The 21,659-nt window shown below is 50.6% G+C and overlaps 1 protein-coding gene across 1 annotated transcript in view; it reads left to right on the top strand.

Annotated features, from left to right (window-relative positions):
• The window catches only part of LOC140727238 (unconventional myosin-X-like), a 111,172-nt gene that overhangs the window by 67,875 nt on the left and 21,638 nt on the right, over positions 1-21,659 (top strand). Inside the window, exons 28-36 of the mRNA XM_073044502.1 lie at positions 1,611-1,706; positions 1,952-2,045; positions 6,714-6,769; positions 8,133-8,269; positions 9,238-9,435; positions 15,996-16,153; positions 18,257-18,380; positions 18,984-19,281; positions 20,777-20,984. Coding sequence (XP_072900603.1) covers positions 1,611-1,706; positions 1,952-2,045; positions 6,714-6,769; positions 8,133-8,269; positions 9,238-9,435; positions 15,996-16,153; positions 18,257-18,380; positions 18,984-19,281; positions 20,777-20,984 — 1,369 coding nt within the window. The remainder of the gene's footprint in view (positions 1-1,610; positions 1,707-1,951; positions 2,046-6,713; positions 6,770-8,132; positions 8,270-9,237; positions 9,436-15,995; positions 16,154-18,256; positions 18,381-18,983; positions 19,282-20,776; positions 20,985-21,659) is intronic.

The following is a 21,659-nucleotide window of genomic DNA, read 5'->3' as shown; positions in this document are numbered from 1 at the left end:
CACCCCATCTCCACCCCCTACCCACCCCCCATTCTTCACCCACTATCCATCCCCTGCACACACCTCTCCCATCAGTCAGAGGGCCAGGTGAGGGGGCATCTCCCCACCCCATCTCCACCCCCTACCCACCCCCCATTCATCACCCACTACCCACCCCCTGCACACACCCCACCTCTCCCATCAGTCAGAGGGCCAGGTGAGGGGGCGTCTCCCCACCCCATCTCCACCCCCTACCCACCCCCCATTCTTCACCCACTACCCATCTCCTGCACACACACCCCACCTCTCCCATCAGTCAGAGGGCTAGGTGAGGGGGCGTCTCCCCACCCTGACTCCACCCCCTACCCCTTGCCCCATTCTTCACCCACTACCCATCCCCTGCACATACCCACCTCTCCCATCAATGTCCGAGGGGCCAGGTGAGGAGGCAAGAGTTCAGTAGGGGGAGTGTGGAAATATCAGTGATATAAGGTCACCTGCACGGCCTATCACAAATGCTCTTATGCATACACTTTACCGTGGACAACCCACTGGATCCCCCCACCCTCTCTATTCCAGGGCCAGCCGTGGATTCCACAGTCTCCCCACAGGACCAGAATCCCTCAGCTGGGGCTGTTCACCACCCCCTCTCTCCCAGACTGTGATACCCTTGTGGGACGGACATTCCAGCGTGCATTCAACTAGGAGGCTGTTCGGTTCAGCACGACCTCTTTGATTAGTTCCCCTGCTCTCCACCACATCCATGTCTTAGCTCCCTCTTCCTCCCCTCACTTTCTAAAACCTTGGCCATCACATTGCCCCAGCCCATGTCCCTATTCCTCGCGTCTCTACCCCCACTGGGTTCTGTGCTGTTGTCTGAAGGCATTGGGTACCAGTGGCACTGGCGTCACAGGTAGGTAGGGTCGTAAAGAAGCTTTTGGCACATGGGCCTTCATAAATCAAACTACTGAGTACATGAGTTGGGATGCCGTATTGAAGTCGTATAAGATGTCGGTGAGGCTTAATTTGGAGTATTGTGTGCAGTTTTGGTCAAGTACCTACAGGAAAGATATCAATAAGATTGGAAGAGTGCACAAAAAAATTTACAAGGTTGTTGCTGGGCCTTGAGGACCTGAGCTATGGAATGGTTGAGTACTGTAGGCCCTGCGCGGTTCTCAAGGTTGGAATGGTTGAGTACTGTAGGTTATGACCTTATTCCCTGGAGTTGGGAGATTCGATAAGAGGTGTACAAAATTATGAGGGGCACAGATAGAGTAAATGCAAACAGACTTTTCCCACTGAGGCTGGATGAGACTAGAGATTGTGGGTTAAGGGTGAAAAGTGGAAAGTTTAAGGTGAACATGAGGTGAAATTTCTTCACACAGAGGGTGGTAGAGTGTGGAACGAGCTGCCAGTTGAAGTGGTGGATGCGGGTTTGATCTCAACATTGAGGAGAAGGTTGGACAGGTACATGGATGGGAGAGGTATGGAGGGTTATGGTCCCGATACAGGTTGATGGGATGATGCAGATTAATAATTCAGTAAGTCTAGATGGGCTGAAGGGCCTGTTTCTGTGGAGCAGTGTCCCTTGCCTCTGGCTCTGCCTTACCCGCACACCTCCTGTCTTGCAGAGCTATTGTGGACAACGTTGAGAAGGAGAACGCTCTGGATGTGGTGACGAACGAGCGAACCTATCACATTGTGGCAGAGTCACCCGAGGACGCCAGGTACAGCTCCCCCGTTGGGTTGTCGGCATGGTAAAGGAGATGGTTATCACAGTCCCCCCTTTACCCTCCCTGACCCACCCCACACAGCTCACTGGAGGGGTGTAGACCAGGCGAAGGGTGTGAGAGGCGGAGGGTTGACTGATGGGTCAGCAGAAATGGGGGTTAAGTGGAGAGGGTGCGTGAGGCGGGAGAGACAGGAGGAAGGGCTCAACATCAGTTTACTAACGGGACTCTCTCCTCACCAGTGACTGGTTCCGTGTGCTGAGCGGAGTTCACAGTGCGACACAACAGGAGCTGAGAGAGATGCGGCACGAACTCGCCAACCCGAAGAATGCCATGGTAAAGACCCACACTCCCCTGGATAATGGCAGAGGCAGTCAGCGTCCACGTACAGAGGGAGCTTCACTCTGTGTCTGACCCTGGGGGTGTGTGATGGGACAGTGTAGGACTATAAGTCCTAGGAGCAGAATTAGGCCACTTCACTATCTGCTTTGCCATTTCTCTATCTGCCTCACCACCTATCTTTGTATCATCTGAAAACTTGGCCCCAATCCATCAATTCCATCATCAAAATCATTGCCATATTATGTGAAAAACAACAGTCCCAATACAGAGCCCTGAGGAATGCCACTGGTCACTGGCAGCCAACCAGAATAGGCCCTCCTTTTTCCCCCACTATTTGCCTCCTGGCAGTTGACCAACCTTCTAACCATATTAATATCTTCCCTACATTACTTAATACCATGGGCTGCTATCTTGTTAAGCAGCCTCACATGCTGCACCTTGTCTAAGACATTCTGAAAATCAAAGTAAACAACATCTACTAACTCCTTTGTCTATCCTGCCCGTTATATTCTCTAAGAATTTCAACAGGCAACATTTCCCCTTAAGGAAACCATGCTGACTTTGGGCTATTTTATCAAGCTCTTCTAAGTTCCCAGAAACCTCAACCTTAATAATCGACTCCAACATCTTCCCAACTGCTGAAGTCTGACTAACTGGCCTGTAATTTTCTTTCATCTGCCTTTTTCCCTTAAAGAGTGGAGTGACATTTGCAATTTTCCAGTCCTCTGGAACTATTCAAGAATCTAGTGATTCTTGAAAGATCATTACTAATGCCTCCACAATCTCTTCAGCCACCTCTTTCAGAGCCCTGGGATGTAGTCCATCTAGTCCAAGTGATCTATCTTCAGACCTTTCAACTTCCCAAGCACTTTCTCCTTGGCAATAGCAACTACACTCACTTGTGCCTCCTGCTACTCTCAAATTTCTGGCATAGTGCTAGTGTCTGCCATAGGGAAGAAAAAATACTTCAGTTCATCTGCCATTTCATTTTCCCCCATTACTATCTCTCCTGTGTCATTTTGCAGCTGTCCAATATATGCTCTCACTTGTCTTTTATTTACTTTTTAAATTGGTATCCTCTTTTATATTATTTGCTAGCTTACCTTCATATTTCATTTTTTTCTCTCCTTGTGGCTCTTCCCAATCATCTAACATCCCACTATTTTTTTTTGCTATATTATGCACTCTCTCTTTTGCTTTTCTGCTGTCTTTGACCTGCCAGCCACAGTTGCCTCATCTGCTCCTCTGCCTCTTTGGGATGTATCTATCCTGTGCCTTCTGAATTGCCCCCCAAATCTCCAGCCATTGCTGTTCTGTCATCATTCCTGCTAGTGTCCTCTTCTAATCAACTCTGACCAGAGCCTCTCTCATGCCTCTGTAATTCCCTTTACTCCCCTGTTCTACTGATACATCTGACTTCATCTTCTCTCTCTCAAACTGCAGGGTGAATTCTATCATATTATGATCATTGTCTCCTAAAGGTTCCTTTACCTTAAGCTCCCAAATCAAATTTGGTTCATTACACAGCACTGAATCCAGAATTACCTTTCCCCCATTAAGCTGAACCACAAACTGCTCTTAAAAAAAAAAAATATATATATATATCTCCTATGCATTCTACAAATTCCTTCTCTGGATCCAGCACCAACCTAATCTTCCCAATCTATATCCCGCATCCTGGCTACTGTTTGGGGACCTGTATATAACTCCCATCAGGGTCTTTTTTACCCTTGCAGATTCTTAATTCTACCCACAAGGATTCTACATTTTCCAATCTAATGTCACCTCTTTCTAAGAATTTGATCTCATTTTTACCAACAGTGCCACTTTACTGTCTCTGCTTACCTGCTTGTCCTTCCAATGCAAGGTATATCCTTGCATGTTAAGCTACTAACTATGATATTCTTTTAGCCGCGACTCAGTGATGCCCACAACGTCGTACCTGCCAATCTCTGACTACGTTACAAGACTATTTACCTTTTTCCGTTTGCATTCAAATATAACACCTTCAGTCCTGTGCTGATCATCCTTTTCAATGCTGACCCCGTGTTACACCTCAACTCATCCCACTGATTTCAACTTTGCCCCATCATCTGCCTGTCCTTCCTCACAGTCTCACTACACAATGCACCAACTGCCCCATCCTGAGCCCTATTATTCCAAATTCCCACCCCCCTGCTAAATTAGTTTAAACCCTCCCCAGCAGATCTAGCAAAACTGCCCCCAAGGATGTTGGTTCCCCTCGGGTTCAGGTGTAACCTATCCTTTTCGTACAGATCATACCTTCCCCAGAAGAGGTATTCTTGTTGCTGATAGACCATCCACCCTCGCAGTATCTGCAGGAGGTATTCTTGTTGCTGATAGACCATCCACCCTCGCAGTATCTGCAGGAGGTATTCTTGTTGCTGATAGACCATCCACCCTCGCAGTATCTGCAGGAGGTATTCTTGTTGCTGATAGACCATCCACCCTCGCAGTATCTGCAGGAGGTATTCTTGTTGCTGATAGACCATCCACCCTCGCAGTATCTGCAGGAGGTATTCTTGTTGCTGAGCGGCTGCATGGGAGCCCTGCACTGACTGCTGACCCCCCTCACTTCTGGTGGTCACCCATCTACGATCTGAAGCCTGCACTTTGGGTGTGACCATCTCGGTAAGAGCCTTGTCTTTCTGGATGGTCCTGAGTGCATCCAGTTCCTTGGCTTTGTCAGTCAGGAGCTGAATTGTGTGCATTTCCTGCAATGTACTCAGCGGGGGGACCTTTAAATCCAACATCTCACTGGAGGAGCGTTCCACTGCCTGAACGACCACCATGCCTATGCCTGTTATATCTCTAACTTCGCCAGCTTAAATCTTAGCCTATGCCTGTTGAGCCTCTCTAACATTGGCCCACTCACACAATGGCCACTCTGCCTATACCCCTGCCCAGTGCCCAAAATAATCATTCTGAATGTAATCAGCTGAGAAGCTCTGAACAGTCTGAGCTCGTTGTGCTGCTTCACCAGACAACAACCTCTCAGAATGATCGCAGCCTGCAAGACGTTCCGGAAAGCCCAGAGCTCTACTTAAACCTTCTGCAGCCTCACCAACGATCAGCTTCTGCTGATGATTGCAGCCTGCAGTGTAGAGGGAGATTCACTCTGTGTCTGACCCTGGGAGTGTGTGATGGGACAGTGTAGAGGGAGCTTCACTCTGAGTCTGACCCCGGGAGTGTGTGATGGGACAGTGTAGAGGGAGCTTCGCTCTGTGTCTGACCCCGGGAGTGTGTGATGGGACAGTGTAGAGGGAGCTTCACTCTGTGTCTGACCCTGGGAGTGTGTGATGGGACAGTGTAGAGGGAGCTTCACTCTGTGTCTGACCCTGGGAGTGTGTGATGGGACAGTGTAGAGGGAGTTTCACTCTGTGTCTGACCCTGGGAGTGTGTGATGGGACAGTGTAGAGGGAGCTTCACTCTGTGTGTGACCTCAGGAGTGTGTGATGGGACAGTTTAGAGGGAGTTTCACTCTGTGTCTGACCCCGGGAGTGTGTGATGGGACAGTGTAGAGGGAGCTTCACTCTGTGTCTGACCCTGGGAGTGTGTGATGGGACAGTGTAGAGGGAGTTTCACTCTGTGTCTGACCCCGGGAGTGTGTGATGGGACAGTGTAGAGGGAGCTTCACTCTGTGTCTGACCCTGGGAGTGTGTGATGGGACAGTGTAGAGGGAGTTTCACTCTGTGTCTGACCCTGGGAGTGTGTGATGGGACAGTTTAGAGGGAGTTTCACTCTGTGTCTGACCCCGGGAGTGTGTGATGGGACAGTGTAGAGGGAGCTTCACTCTGTGTCTGACCCTGGGAGTGTGTGATGGGACAGTGTAGAGGGAGTTTCACTCTGTGTCTGACCCCGGGAGTGTGTGATGGGACAGTGTAGAGGGAGCTTCACTCTGTGTCTGACCCTGGGAGTGTGTGATGGGACAGTGTAGAGGGAGTTTCACTCTGTGTCTGACCCTGGGAGTGTGTGATGGGACAGTGTAGAGGGAGCTTCACTCTGTGTGTGACCTCAGGAGTGTGTGATGGGACAGTTTAGAGGGAGTTTCACTCTGTGTCTGACCCCGGGAGTGTGATGGGACAGTGTAGAGGGAGCTTCACTCTGTGTCTGACCCCGGGAGTGTGTGATGAGACAGTGTAGAGGGAGCTTCACTCTGTGTCTGGCCCTGGGAGTGTGATGGGACAGTGTAGAGGGAGCTTCACTCTGTGTCTGACCCCGGGAGTGTGTGATGAGACAGTGTAGAGGGAGCTTCACTCTGTGTCTGACCCTGGGAGTGTGTGATGGGACAGTGTAGAGGGAGCTTCACTCTGTGTGTGACCTCAGGAGTGTGTGATGGGACAGTTTAGAGGGAGCTTCACTCGTTTGACCCTGGGAGTGTGTGATGGGACAGTTTAGAGGGAGCTTCACTCTGTGTCTGACCTCAGGAGTGTGTGATGGGACAGTAGAGGGAACTTCACTCTGTGTGTGACGTGATGGTGTGGAGGGAGCTTGTCTACCTTATACTCTGCTCCCTGGGGATTGTGCTGTGGGACATCTGGATGGTAAAAGACTGAGATCAGTATGAGGAATAGTGGATTGTGTGTTTTGGGATGTTGGTTCTCTGCTTTCAGTGAGAATGTTTCTTTACTCTGTGAACAGGGCACCGTGGATGTGGGGCTCATCGATTCTACCTGTGCATCCGATAACCCTGACAGGTGAGCTTCATTGAAGCAGGGACCTATGTTTCACCTCTGACCTTAACCATAGATTTAGGAGTAGAATGAGACCATTCAGCCCATCGAGTCTGGTCTGTCATTCTACCATGGCTGATTTATAATCTTTCTTAATCACATTCTCCTGCCGCTTCCCTGCAACGTTTGACACCCTGACTAAGCAAGAACCTGTCAACCTCCGTTTTAAATATGCCAAATGATTTGGCCTCAACAGCCATCAGTGGCAATTAATTTCACAGACTGACCACCCTAAGTCTTAAGAAATACTTGCTCATCTTTGTTCCAAATGGATGCCCCTGAATTCTGAGGCTATGACCTTTGGTCCTAGACTCTCCACTACTAGAAACATTCTCTCTACGTTCACTCTATCTAGGCCTTTCAATGGGACATAGATCAGTACAGCACAGGAACAGGCCCTTCAGCCCACAATGTTGTGCTGTGCCAAACAAATTAGTAATGCAATGGCCAACGAAACTAATCCTTTCTGCCTGCACAGTCCACATCCTCCCATTTCCTCACATTCAAGTGCCTGTCCAAATGTCTCCAGGAAGCACTGATCATTTTTGGAATGGTTCTTGGATGGAAAGCAGGACAGTCCAGGGGAAAACAGCCAATGGCAGAAGGAGCAGTTTCAATGGGATGAGAACGGATCTGATCTGGGGTTAACAGGAATCAGTGATACTCTAAACTCTTTCTAGTTGAAATGTTTCAGCTGCAGGGAGGAGGGGGAGAAATTAAAACCCAGAGTGCAAAAGAGCAGAGTTCAAGTTTATTGTCACTGTACATATACGCAACTAAACAAAACAACGTTCCTCTCGACCACAGTGCACCCACAAAATAAATGCCACACAAAGCACATAAACCAAAATATTATGATAAATAAGATGAAGTATAATTCAAAGTGCAGCACAGGTAAACAGTAGAGTAAACAGTACACAGCTCGCTGTCCCAGTCTCGAGGTCTCTATTCATTGGTGTCTCAGCCTGAGGAAGAAGCTGTTATTTGGTCTCGCAGTCCTAATCCCGATGCTCCTGTACCTCCTTTCTGACAGGAGTGGGTCAAAGATATTGTGGGATGGAGGAGGAGGTGAGGTAGTAGGGATCCACTAAATGCTTCAGGCCCTTCATATACAAACCTCAACTATGGAGGGGAGGGAGACCCTGATGATTTTTTTACAATGCCCTGGAGAGCCCGGTCGCTTCTGTGCTGCACAGATAGGGCTCTGTTGATGGTGCTCCTGTAGAACGGGCACGAGGGAGCCTGGCATGTTTCAATCTCGTCAGTGTAGATGCTGCTGTGCCCACCCCGGGATGATCTCCATTTTAATCGGACTGACCTTTTCCAGACCAAACTCTTTCCTGATCATCACGGCCAACCGGGCAATCCACTGCAATGCCGACAGCCCCGAGCTGATGCATCACTGGATCACGCTTCTCCAGAGACCCAAGGGCTATGGCAGCGGAGGAGACATCATTGTCCGCGGTAAGGCACTGTCGGTGGGCCACCGTCAAGGTCTCTGTGTTAGGGGTGGGTGGTGGTGTCTTTGTCCCATCGGTTGGGGGCTCTATAGGGGGATGGTGACCTCCCTGGAGTGACCCCATCTCAAGAAATGTCTCTGTAATAGAACATAGAATAGTACAGCACATTACAGGCCCTTCGGCCCACAATGTTGTGCCGACCCTCAAACCCTGCCTCCCATATAACCCCCCACCTTAAATTCCTCCATATACCTGTCTAGTAGTCTCTTAAACTTCACTAGTGTATCTGCCTCCACCACTGACTCAGGCAGTGCATTCCACGCACCAACCACTCTCTGAGTAAAAAACCTTCCTCTAATATCCCCGTTACTGGGGTTCCTCTGGCGGGGATGGGGAGCATCTCCATGCCGTGTAACCCCATAATGGGGGTCTCTGTGACAGAGGTGAGGGTCTCTCCATACTGTGTGACCCCCCCCCCCCCCACCCATCACCAGGCAGTCTTTGTGTTGGAGAATGTCTCTGTGCCCGGGCTTTCTCTGCCCTGTGCCTAACATCAGGGTTCTCTGTGCCAGTCTTTGTGTTGGAGAATGTCTCTGTGCCAGGGCTTTCTCTGCCCTGTGCCTAACATCAGGGTTCTCTGTGCCCGGGTCTCCTTGTGCATGTGACCCCTTTCCTGTGAGTCTCTCTGAGCCAAGGGTGAGGAGGGTCTCTCTGCCAAATTTCTCTGTCTGCCTGGTCCCCTATCACTGGGGCGTCTGTGCCCCATGTAGGGGTGGGGGTTCTCGGCACTGTGGGGACTCTGTGACAATGGTGAGGTCTCTCCGTGCCCTGTATCCACTGTCACCGGGAAGTTTCCCTGTACTGGGGAGGGTCTGCATGCCATGTTACCCGATTACTAGGGTCTCCACGCCAGGGGTGGTGGGTCCGTGATGCCCATCGCCAGTGCTGTCACCGCCTCCTCTCTGTCTACAGGCTGGCTATACAAGGAGGTGACCAGTCTGGGGCGTGTGGCTTCACTGAAACTCCGGAAGCGCTGGTTCCTGCTCAGCAACAACTCCCTGGATTACTACAAATCCCCGGAACACTACGGCTCCAAACTGGGAACGCTGGTCCTCAACAGCCTCTGCTCCGTCATCCTGCTCGGAGATGACAGCACCTTGCGAGAGACAGGTACCTGACCCGGGGCAGCCCTCTGTGTCTCCTGGGGGGGGGTTTCCAGCACAGTCGACGGCTCCAGCCCCAGGCCACTCAGCCCCTCTGGTCTGTTCTGTCAGTCAGTTCCCCGGAATGGCAGGGGCTGGGGGTGTGAGGTGAGCTGACCACACTCTCTGAGTCACTGTTCTTGAAGAGATTAGCTAATGGGAGCAAGCTACCGGGTAGGAGCACGTTCATAGTTAATTGGCTGGCTAGTTAGGACTAGTTAACTGGTAGTAACTGTCAGCTAGGTCTTGTTAGCTAGTAATAATTCTGGCTAGGAGGGGTTAACTCATCGTAACTGTTGGCTGGGGCTGGAAGTTGGGTGTGAAATAGAACAGGTCCATCTAGTCTGTGCCAAGCTATTAATCTCCCTCATCCCATCGACCTGCACCTGAACATTAGCTCTACTTACCCCTCCCATTCATGTACTTATCCAAATTTCTTTTAAATGTTGAAATCAAACCCACATCAGCCACTTCCAAAGGTAGCTCATTCCACACTGGCACCACCCTCTGAGTCAAGAAATTGCCCTCATGTTCCCCTTAAACTTTTCACCTTTCACCCTTAACCTATGACTATGCTGTAATTTTTCTGTTGCTGCCAGTGTCACTGGGTGTGGATCCAGTGTTGCTGCCATAGGATGTTGGAACAGAATTAGGCCATTCAGCCCATCAAGTCTGCTCTGACATTCCTTTATTATGGCTGATTTATTATCCCCCTCAACCACAGTCTCCTGACTTATAACCTTTGGCCTGACTAATCAAGAACCTATCAAACTCTGCTTTAAATAGACTCAATGACCTGGCCTCCACAACTGTCCATGGCAATGAATTCCACAGATTCACCCTCTCTAAAGAAATTCCTCCTCATCTCTCTCCTAAATGGATGCCTTTCTATTCTGAGACTATGCCCACTCATCACTCACTACGGGAAACATCCTCTCCTCATCCACTCAATCTAGGCCTTTCAATATTTGATAGGTTTCAGTGACATCCCCCCCCCCATTCTGCTAAACTCCAGTGAGTACAGGCCCAGAGCCATCAAATGCACTGTGTATATTAACCCTTTCATTCCCAGAATAATTCTTGTGAACATCCTCTGGACCCTCTCCAATGCCTGCACAACTTTTCTTAAATAAGGGGCCTAAAACTGCCCACAATACTCCAAGTGCAGTCTGACCAATGCCTTATAAAGCCTCAGCATTACATCCTTGCTCTTATATTCTAGTCTTATTGAAACAAATGCCAACATTGCATTTGCCTTCCTCACCACTGACTCAACCTGCAAATTAACTTGAGGGAATTTTGTGCAAGGACTCCTAAGTCCCTTTGCACCTCTGATTTTTTTTGAATTTTCTCCCCACTTAGAAAATATTCTGCCTTTATTCCTTTTGCAAAAGTGTATGACCATGCGCTTCCCAACTCTATGTTCCATCTGCCACTTCTTTGCCCATTCTCCCAATCTGTCTAAATCCTTCTGCAAACTCCCTGCTTCTTCAACATTACCTACCCCTCCGTCTATCTTCGTATCTTCTGCAAACTCGGCCACAAAATCATCAATTCCATCATCCAAATTATTCACGTATAACGTGAAAAGAATTGGTCCCAACACTGACCCCTATGGAACATCTTTAGTTACTGGTAGCCAGCCAGAAAAGGCTCCCTTTATTTCCACTCTTTGTCTCCTGCCAATCAGCCAATCTTCTATCCATGCTAGTATCTTTCCTGTAATACCATGATTATTATCTTTTTCTTTACAATAACAAAATTCCTGTATTACAAATATTGGTGCTATACATTATGTACAAAACAGTGACTAACACAATTACTTCACTACAAATAGACAACACACATTAAACCAAAATGTTCCCATGTCTATCATTAAGCAGCTTCAGTGTGGCACTTGTTAAAGACTTGCGAAAATCCAAGTAAACAACATCCATTGACTCTCCTTTGTCTATCCTGCCTGTAAATTCCTCAAAGAATTCCAACAGGTTTGTCAAGCAAGATTTCCCCTTAAGGAAACCATGGTTATTTTGTCTAACTTTGTCATGTACCTCGAGGTACCACAAAACCTTTCCTATCTCCTATTGTAATTTATATCTCACATTCTGACTACTGTTCAGAGCCCTGTAACTCCCATCAGGGTCTTTTATCACTTGCAATTTCTTAACTCTACCCAGAAGGATTCTGCATCTTCCAAACCTCTTTTGAAAGATTTGATTTCTTTTTTTTACCAACAGAGCCACCCCACCCACCTCTGCCTGACCTGTCCTTTTGATACAAGGTGTATCCTTGGATGCTAAGGTCCCATCTATGATGTTCTTTATCAGCCACGACTCAGTGATGCTCACAATGCCATACCTGGCATTGTCACAATCTCTAACCGCACTTTGAGATCATCTACTTTATTGTTTGAAGTAGCGAGTGGGTGAGTGGCATCTTGCAGCACAGGGAGCCTTTTGAAAACTACATCTCATTGGGAGTGAGTCTTATCTGCACCAATAAAAATAAAGAAGGTGTAAGTGGAGTGGCCATAGTGTGAGCGGGCCGGTGTTAGACTGGTCTGACTTTGGCTCAACAGCCTTGGTCAAAAACAATCTTTGACGAGCACAGGCTGAGGTTCTAAGTAAGTTTTTTATTAACCTGTTAGTACTTAGCTAGTTCGCGGAGAATGTGTCCAAGTTAGTGGTGAGATCCTTATGTGAAATGTGGGAACTTTAGGAGACCTCCAGTCTCCCTGATAACTACATCTGCATGAGGTATACCAGGCTGCAGCTCGTTAGGGACAATGTTAAAGAAATGGACCTACAGCTTGGTGACCTTCAGCTCATACGGGAGAATGAAGAGGCGATAGGTACTGAGGTACAGGGACATGGTTGCCCTTAAGCTGTAGGGGGAAGGTGCCTAGGTGGCTGTCAGGAGAAGGAAAGGGAACAGGCAGCCAGTGCAGAGTACCCCTGTGGCCATTCCCCTCTTTGGATCCTTTTGGGGGAGGTGACGCACCATGGAAAAGAGACAGAGCCAGAGTGAGCAGGGGTCTGGTACCGAGTCCAGCTCTGTGGCTCAGAAGGGAAGGAGGGAGAAAGGAGTGTAGAAGTGATTGGTGATTTCATAATTAGAGGAGCAGATAGGGGATTCTGTGGATGTGATAAAGACACCCGGATGGTATTTTGCCTCCCAGGTACCAGGGTCAGGGATGTCTCGGATTGGGTCCATGGCTTTCTATAGGGGGAGGGTGAAGAGCTGGAGGTCATGGTACCTATTGGGACCAACAACAAGGATAAGAAATGGGAGGAGTTCCTGAAGAGAGAACACAGTAAGCTCAGTAGCAGGTTGTAAAGCTGGACCTCCAGGGTGGTCATCTCTGGATTGCTGCCTACGCCACCCACCAACGAGGGTAAGAAGAGGATGATTCAGCAGGAGAATGCGTGGCTGAGGAATTGGTGCAGGGGGCAGAGTTTCAGATTTGTGGATCACTGGGATCTCTCCTGGGGAGGGTATGATGTGTACATAAAGGATGGGTTACACCTGAACCCAGGAGGGATTAAATATCCTTGAAATCAGGTTTGCAAGAGCCTTTGGAGAGGATTTAAACTAATTTGGCAGGGGAATGGGTGATAGGGCTGAGGATGAAGCAGTTGGTATACAAGTAGAGGCATTGTGTAGTGAGACTGTGAGGAAGGATAGGCAGATGATAGGGCAAAGTTGCAGTCAGTGGGATGAGTTGAAATGTTACATGGGGCAAAATCGAAAAGGGTGATGAATACAGGACTGAAGGTATTATATTTGAATGCACTCAGTATATGGAATAAGGTAGATCTTGTAGTGCAGTTAGAAGTTGACAGGTATGATGTTGTGGACATCGCTAAGTTGTGGCTGAAAGAAATTCATAATTGGGAGTTTAACATCCAAGGATACACGCTGTATCAAAAGGGCATACAGGTGGTTAGAGGGGATGGGGTGGCTCTGTTGGTAAAACAAGTAAAATCAAATCCTTAGAAAGAGGTGACATGGGATTGTAAGATGCAGAATTCTTCCTGGGTGGACAAGAAATTTCAAGACTAAGAAGACCCTGATGGGAGTTGTATACAAGCCTCCAAACAGAGGACAGGATGTGGGTTACAAGTCAGAACAGGAGGTAGAAAAGGCATGTCAAAATGGCAATGTTATAATAATGGGAGATTTCAATATGCAGGTAGATTGGGAAAATCAGGTTGGTGTCTGATTCCCTCCCAAGAGAGGAAATTAGTAGAATGCCTGTGAGAAGGCTTTTTTGAGCAGCTTGTGGTTGAGATCACTAAGGGAAAGGCAATTCTGGGTTGGGTATTGTGTAATGAACCAAATTTGATTGGAGAACTTGAGGTAAAGGAACCCTTTGGAGACAGTGATCATAATATGATAGAATTCACCCTGGAGGTTGAGAGGAAGAAGGTAAAGTCAAATGTATTAGTATTACAATGGAATGCAAGGAATTACAGAAGCATGAGAGAGGAGCTGGCTGAAGTTGATTGGAAGGGGACACTATCAGGATGATGGCTGGAGTTTCTGGGGACAATTCAAAAGGTACAGGATACCTTTTGTATCTAAAGGAAGACTGAGACAACTGTGGCTGATAAGGGAAGTCAAAGACATCACAAAAGCAAAGGAGACGGCATACAATATAGCAAGAAACTAGTGGGAAGTTAGGGGATTGGGAAGCTTTTTGAAAAATCAACAGAAGGCAACTAAAAAGCCATAAGGAGGGAAAAAAAATGAAGGTAAGCTAGCCAATATTGTAACAGAGGATACCAAAAGTTTTTCCAAATATATAAAGAGTAAAAGAGAGGTGAGAGTGGATATTGGACTGCTGGAAAATGACCTGGTGAGATAGTACTGGAGGACAAAGAATGGTGGAGGAACTCTAAGTATTTTGCATCAGTCTTCGCTGTGGAAGACACTAGCAGAAATTCGAGAGTGTCAGGGGCAGAAGTCAGTGTCATTGCTATTACTGACAATAGAAAGATAGGTGGAGGGGCAGGTAGCATTGAGGAAGCAGGGAATCTGCAGAAGGACTTGAACAGATTGTGAGAATGGCTAAAGAAGTTTATGATCATGCATTTTGGTAGAAGGAATAAAGACATAGACTAATTTCAAAATGGGGAGAATTTTCAAAAATCAGAGGTGCAAAGGGACTTGGGAGTCCTTGTGCAGAATTCCCTGAAGCTTAATTTGCAGGTTGAGTTGGAGGTAAGGAAGCCAAATGCAATGTTACCATTCAGTTTGAGAGGACTAGAATGCAAGAACAAGGATGTAATGCTGAAGCTTGAGAAGGCATTAATCAGACTATACCTGGAATATTGTGAGCAGTTCTGGACTCTTTATCTAAGAAAAGATATGCTGGCATTGGAGAGGGTCCGGAGGAGATTCATGGGAATGACTCTAGGATTGAAAGGATGATGACTTTGGGCTTGTACTCACTAGAGCTTAGAAGAATGAGGGAAGATGTCATTGAAATATTAAAGGCCTAGATGGAGTGGTTGTGAGAGGATGTTCAGCGAGTCCTCCTGAGGGCACAGCCTCAGACTAGAGAGACATCTATTTAGAACAGAGATGAGGACTTTCTACAGGCAGAGGGTGATGAATTGCTGGAATTCATCGCCACAGACAGCTGTGGAGGCTTAGTCATTGGGTTTATTTAAAGCAGAGGTTGATAGGTTCTTGATTAGTCATAGCATCAAACTTATTGGGAGAAGGCAGGAGAATGCGGTTGAGGGAGATAATAAATCAGCCATGATGAAATGGTGGAGCAGATTTGATGGGCTGAATGGCCTAATTCTGCTCATGGTCTTATTCCTAATACTGTAGATATTCAAATATAATACCTCAGTCTTGTATTCATCACCCTTTTTGCTTTTGCCCCTGTGTTATACTTCAACTCGTCCACTGACTGCAATTTTCCCCCATCATCTGCCTGTCCTTCCTCACAGTCTCACTACACACTGCATTAACTTGTATACCCACAGCCCTATTACTCTGGTTCCCACCCCTCTGCCAAATTAGTTTCAACTCTCTCCGACAGCTCTAACAAACCTGCTCACAATTGTCATTTGGTGTGAAGCCAGTGTCACTGGCATGGCTCCAGTGTAGGTGTCCGCATCACTGGTGTGGTTCCAGTGTTGGTGCCAGTGTCACTGGTGTGGTCCCAGTGTTGGTGGCAGTGTCACCGGCATGGCTCCAGTGTAGGCGTCCGCATCACTGGTGTGGTTCCAGTGTTGGTGCTGGTGCCACTGGCATGGCTCCAGTGTAGGCGTCCGCATCACTGGTGTGGTCCCAGTGTTGGTGGCAGTGTCACCGGCATGGCTCCAGTGTAGGCGTCCGCATCACTGGTGTGGTTCCAGTGTTGGTGCTGGTGCCACTGGCGTGATGCCAGTGTCCCTGGCATGGTTCCAGTGTTGGCGCCCGTGTCTCTGGTGTAGTTCCAGTGCTGCCCCCAATGCCCTTTGGCCTGTGGTTCTGTCCGTGCTGTTCTCACTCTGCCCTCTCCATTTGCAGGTTACTGGCACCTAGTTGTGCATGGCAGGAAGCACACCTATCGACTTTATACAAAGCTACAGAACGAGGCCACGTGCTGGGCCACTGCCATTCAGAATGTTATTGACAGCAAGGTTCCCATAGAAACACCAACCCAGCAGCTGATTCGTGAGATCAAGGTAAGCAGAGTCGTCCAATAGGCTCACAGCTTCTGTTTGCCCATTGGTCTGGAGGGGTTTTCACAGTGAACTGCAGCCTCGGGCTCCTGTACTGAGGAGCCTCTCACTAAAGTGAATGTATGTAATGAGTGACTGGGATGGGTTTTGATCTAGATACTTAATCTTGCGCTCTGATTTGACTGTGCACTAACTTGATTTGTGTGTACATATGTATTTAAAACTCATTAAAACCAGTAAGAACTCACATGGGGAGTTAGTCAACTGGAGATTTTAATTCTGTTAGCTACTAGGTTTTAGAGGCTCAAAGGGAGTTTAATAAGAATAGGTGATGTTGTGCCAAACTGTAAAGCTAATGATGCCTTAACTCTTCAGTTAGCACATGGTCCATTCTCTGTACATCTAGGTGCCCCTTAAGCACCCCTATCAAACCTGGGAAAACGATATTGTCTGTCTACTCTATCTACGCCTCTCATAATCTGATAAACCTCTATCAGATCTCCCCCTCAGCCTCCACTGCTTCAGAGAAAACAACCCAAGTTTGTTCGACCTCTCATTATAACACACGCCCTCTAATCCAGGTCACCCTCTTCTGCACCCTCTTCAAAGCCTCAACATCCTTCCTATCATGGGGGCGACCAGAACTGTACCCGATACTCCTCATGCAGACTAACTAGAATTTTAAAAAGCTGCAACACAACTTCCTGAATTTTGAATTCAATGCCTTGACTAATAAAGGCAAGCATGCCGTAAACCTTCTTAACTTGGGACCTCAAATCCCTCTGCTCATCAGAGGCCTTGCCCTCAACAGTGTCCTGTCTCTTTACATTTGAATCACCGGGGGGCAACACTTCACATTTGTCTGGGTTAAATGTCTCTGTCCATCTCTGCAACTGATCTATATCCTGTTGCCAGTCTTCTATGCTTCCCACTACACCACTAACCCTCGTATCATTTGTAAACTTACTAACCCACCCACCTACATTTTCATCAGTAAAGGGACAAAATAATTTCTCTGAGAGGTTGGTGAGTACTTGGAGTGTTCATCCTCAAAGAGTGATGGAAGCTGAGTTTGAGTGTTTCTAAGGGAGCGGGAGGGACATGTGGTGATCGAGGTGGTGAAAGGTGATTGAGGACAGGTGGCAACGTCAAGTCAAGTCACTTTTATTGTCATTTCGACCATAACTGTTGGTACAGTGCATAGTAAAAATGAAATGTTTTTTTCAGGACCATGGTGTTACATGACACAGTACAAAAACTAGACTGAGCTACGTAAAAAAACAACACAGAAAAAAACTACACTAGACTACAGACCTACCCAGGACTGCATAAAGTGCACAAAACAGTTCAGGCATTATAATAAATAATAAACAGGACAATAGGGCAGTAAGGTGTCAGTCCAGGCTTCGGGTATTGAGGAGTCTGATAGCTTGGGGGAAGAAACTGTTACATAGTCTGGTCATGAGAGCCCGAATGCTTCGGAACCTTTTCCCAGACGGCAGGAGGGAGAAGAGTTTGTATGAGGGGTGCATGGGGTCCTTCATAATGCTGTTTCCTTTGCGGATGCAGCGCGTAGTGTAAATGCCCGTGATGGCAGGAAGACAGACCCCGATGATCTTCTCAGCTGACCTCACTATCCGCTGCAGGGTCTTGCCATCCGAGATGGTGCAATTTCCGAACCAGGCAGTGATTCTAACATGGCGTTGGAATCAGATCAGCCAACTGTAGTAACAGGCTGATGGGCCAAAGGGCCTGTTGCTGCTCCATAAGAAGCAGGAAGGAGTAAGTCAATGTTCCCAGACAGTGAGGTCATGGCTGAATGGATCTGACCTCAACACCACTCTTTCCCCTCACAACCCCGCAACCTGTCTCCCCCCCTCCCCCCCCGTCCCGTCCCTCCCCCCCCCCCGTCCCGTCCCTGCCCCCCCTGCAGTTTCTGTTCTAAGTTTAGAGCTCTGCCATCTGTAGTTGGGTGCTGAGGTGAAGATTCCCAGTTGAAGACACCTCGGGGCCCCTCGGCGAAGGGAGAAGTTTGCCAGTGGGACACTTATCAGTGGTGGTTTTAGCTCCTGGGCAGGAGGTCAGTAAACCTGCTTCACCTTCCAGGAGAACAGTGCGAACGCAGAGATGGTGGAGCAGACGTACCGGAGGAACCCCATCCTGAGGTACACCCACCACCCACTCCACTCACCGCTGCTGCCCCTCATCTACGGAGACATCAACACAGGATGTAAGTAGCTGTTCCTCCCCCAACTCCCGGCCCTGCCTGTATCACCCCCCCCCCAACCCTGAACCTACCCATCACCATCACCCACCTTCCCTGCTTGTGTCCCCTTCTCCATCTCCCCACCTGCCAATCTCTCCTTTTCCATCCATTCCCCCTCCTATTCTATCCCCCCCCACCACATACCCCTTCTCTCCCTGCATAGAAAGTGACTCCGGGGGCTCAGAGGGTTTGTGAGGCGACATGGGGTGGGGGGGTGAGATGGGGATGGCAATCCGAGGAGGGATGGGTACCGTGTTGAGGGCCAGACTGAGGAATCGAGTACTGAGGGTGGGTTGAGGGGGACTGGGGATCAGTCAGCTAGGGGTATATCAGATGTGGGGGTGATGGGAATTTGGTAACGGGGGCAGTTGTGGGGGGATTCTTTGTGGGATCAGGTTTTGAGAAAGGAGCTGCAGGGGAGGGTATAGGTTACTGTGTGGTGGGGGTTTGGAAGTTTCTGAGACGGGAGAGGGGATTGTGCCCCATTGTGGAGCTGTAGACGGAGGAATATGCTACACTCCATTTAGACGGCGACCGAGCTTGACTTGCCCGTCTCCCCTGCTGCAGTGCAGAAGGACAGGGGCTACACCAGTCTGCGGGACGAGGCGGTGAGGATATTCCAGTCGCTGCAGGAGCTGGAAACGGTGGCCGATCCCATCCCTATCATCCAGGGAATTCTGCAGACCTGCCAGGACCTGAAGGCTCTCCGGGACGAGGTTTATTGTCAGCTCATCAAACAGACCAGCCACGTTCCGCAGCCCAACAGTCCGGGGAACCTGCACCTCTTCCGGCTGCTCGTCTGCATGGGCTGTACCTTCCTGCCGGGGCGCGCCACCCTCCACTACCTCCGCTTCCACCTCAGGAGGTCTGAACGGCTGACGGTGTTTCCCTGCACACCTTAACCCCCCAAATGTCATGTCGCCCCCGCCGTCTCCCCCCATGCCATCTCCCCCCTGAGTTGTGTCGTACGTGCCGTCCCCCCGTTTACCCGCGCCGTGTCACCCACACACCGTCTCCCCCCTGCGTCGTGTCGTACATGCCGTCCCCGTCTCTCCGTGCCGTCTCCCCACGCACCGTCTCCCCCCTGCGTCGTGTCGTACATGCCGTCCCCGTCTCTCCGTGCCGTCTCCCCACGCACCGTCTCCCCCCTGCGTCGTGTGGTACGTGCCGTCCCCGTCTCTCCGCGCCGTCTCCCCACGCACCGTCTCCCCCCGAGTTGTGTCGTACGTGCCGTCCCCGTCTCTCCGTGCCGCGTCACCCACGCGCCGTCTCCCCCCTGCGTCGTGTCGTACGTGCCGTCCCCGTCTCTCTGCGCCGTCTCCCCATGCACCGTCTCCCCCCTGCGTCGTGCCGTACGTGCCGTCCCCGTCTCCCCGCGCCGTCTCCCCATGCACCGTCTCCCCCCTGCGTTGTGTCATACGTGCCGTCCCCGTCTCCCCGCGCCGTCTCCCCACGCACCGTCTCCCCCCTGCGTCGTGTCGTACATGCCGTCCCCGTCTCTCCGCGCCGTGTCACCCACGCCGTCTCCCCCCTGCGTCGTGTCGTACGTGCCGTCCCCGTCTCTCCGCGCCGTCTCCCCACGCACCGTCTCCCCCCTGCGTCGTGTCGTACGTGCCGTCCCCGTCTCTCCGCGCCGTCTCCCCACGCACCGTCTCCCCCCTGCGTCGTGTCGTACGTGCCGTCCCCGTCTCTCCGCGCCGTCTCCCCACGCACCGTCTCCCCCCTGCGTCGTGTCGTACATGCCGTCCCCGTCTCTCCGCGCCGTCTCCCCACGCACCGTCTCCCCCCTGCGTCGTCGTACGTGCTGTCCCCCCGTCTCTCCGCGCCGTCTCCCCACGCACCGTCTCCCCCCTGCGTCATGTCGTACGTGCCGTCCCCGTCTCTCCGCACCGTCTCCCCCCTGCGTCGTCGTACGTGCCGTCCCCGTCTCTCCGTGCCGTCCCCGTCTCTCCGTGCCGTCTCCCCCCTGCGTCATGTCGTACATGCCGTCCCCGTCTCTCCGCACCGTCTCCCCCCTGCGTCATGTCGTACATGCCGTCCCCGTCTCTCCGTACCGTCTCCCCCCTGCGTCATGTCGTACGTGCCGTCCCCGTCTCTCCGTGCCGTCTCCCCCCTGCGTCATGTCGTACATGCCGTCCCCGTCTCTCCGTGCCGTCTCCCCCCTGCGTCATGTCGTACATGCCGTCCCCGTCTCTCCGCACCGTCTCCCCCCTGCGTCATGTCGTACATGCTGTCCCCGTCTCTCCGTGCCGCGTCACCCACGCCGTCTCCCCCACACCGCGCTGCACCCTACGATCCCACACGCACCGCCGCAGTGCCACCCTGCGCTGCCCCTGCCTCAGCGTCTGTTTGCTGCACAGGGTGAAGGAGCTGTTTGCTGGCACCGAGATCCACAAGTACGCCCACTTCATCCTGGAGTCGCTGAAGAAGACCAGGCTCCGAGAGTTTGTGCCGTCTCAGGCTGAGATCCAAGCCCTGGTCAGCTGCCGCGAGATGTCGACCACGGTGTACTGCCACGGTGGGGGCTCCTGCCAAATCATCATCGACTCCCACACCACCGCGGGCGAGGTGAGAGACCGAACACAGCTGACCGGTCACTAACTAGCGACAACAGTCGGTGTCCACGGACTCCGCTCACCGCCCCTGCTCGGTGCCAACAGCGCTGCGGGCGAGGTGAGAGACCGAACACAGCTGACCGGTCACTAACTAGCGACAACAGTCGGTGTCCACGGACTCCGCTCACCACCCCTGCTCGGTGCCAACAGCGCTGCGGGCGAGGTGAGAGACCGAACACAGCTGACCGGTCACTAACTAGCGACAACAGTCGGTGTCCACGGACTCCGCTCACCGCCCCTGCTCGGTGCCAACAGCGCTGCGGGCGAGCTGAGAGACCGAACACAGCTGACCGGTCACTAACTAGCGACAACAGTCGGTGTCCTCGGACTCCGCTCACCGCCCCTGCTCGGTGCCAACAGCGCTGCGGGCGAGGTGAGAGACCGAACACAGCTGACCGGTCACTAACTAGCGACAACAGTCGGTGTCCACGGACTCCGCTCACCGCCCCTGCTCGGTGCCAACAGCGCTGCGGGCGAGGTGAGAGACCGAACACAGCTGACCGGTCACTAACTAGCGACAACAGTCGGTGTCCACGGACTCCGCTCACCGCCCCTGCTCGGTGCCAACACCACCGCGGGCGAGGTGAGAGACCGAACACAGCTGACCGGTCACTAACTAGCGACAACA

Source organism: Hemitrygon akajei, chromosome 5 (genome assembly GCF_048418815.1).
Source record: "Hemitrygon akajei chromosome 5, sHemAka1.3, whole genome shotgun sequence".
In the NCBI taxonomy this organism is placed as follows: domain Eukaryota; kingdom Metazoa; phylum Chordata; class Chondrichthyes; order Myliobatiformes; family Dasyatidae; genus Hemitrygon; species Hemitrygon akajei.
The sequence above is the reverse complement of the archived record's forward strand: the minus strand, read 5'-3'. Positions and strand labels throughout refer to the sequence as shown.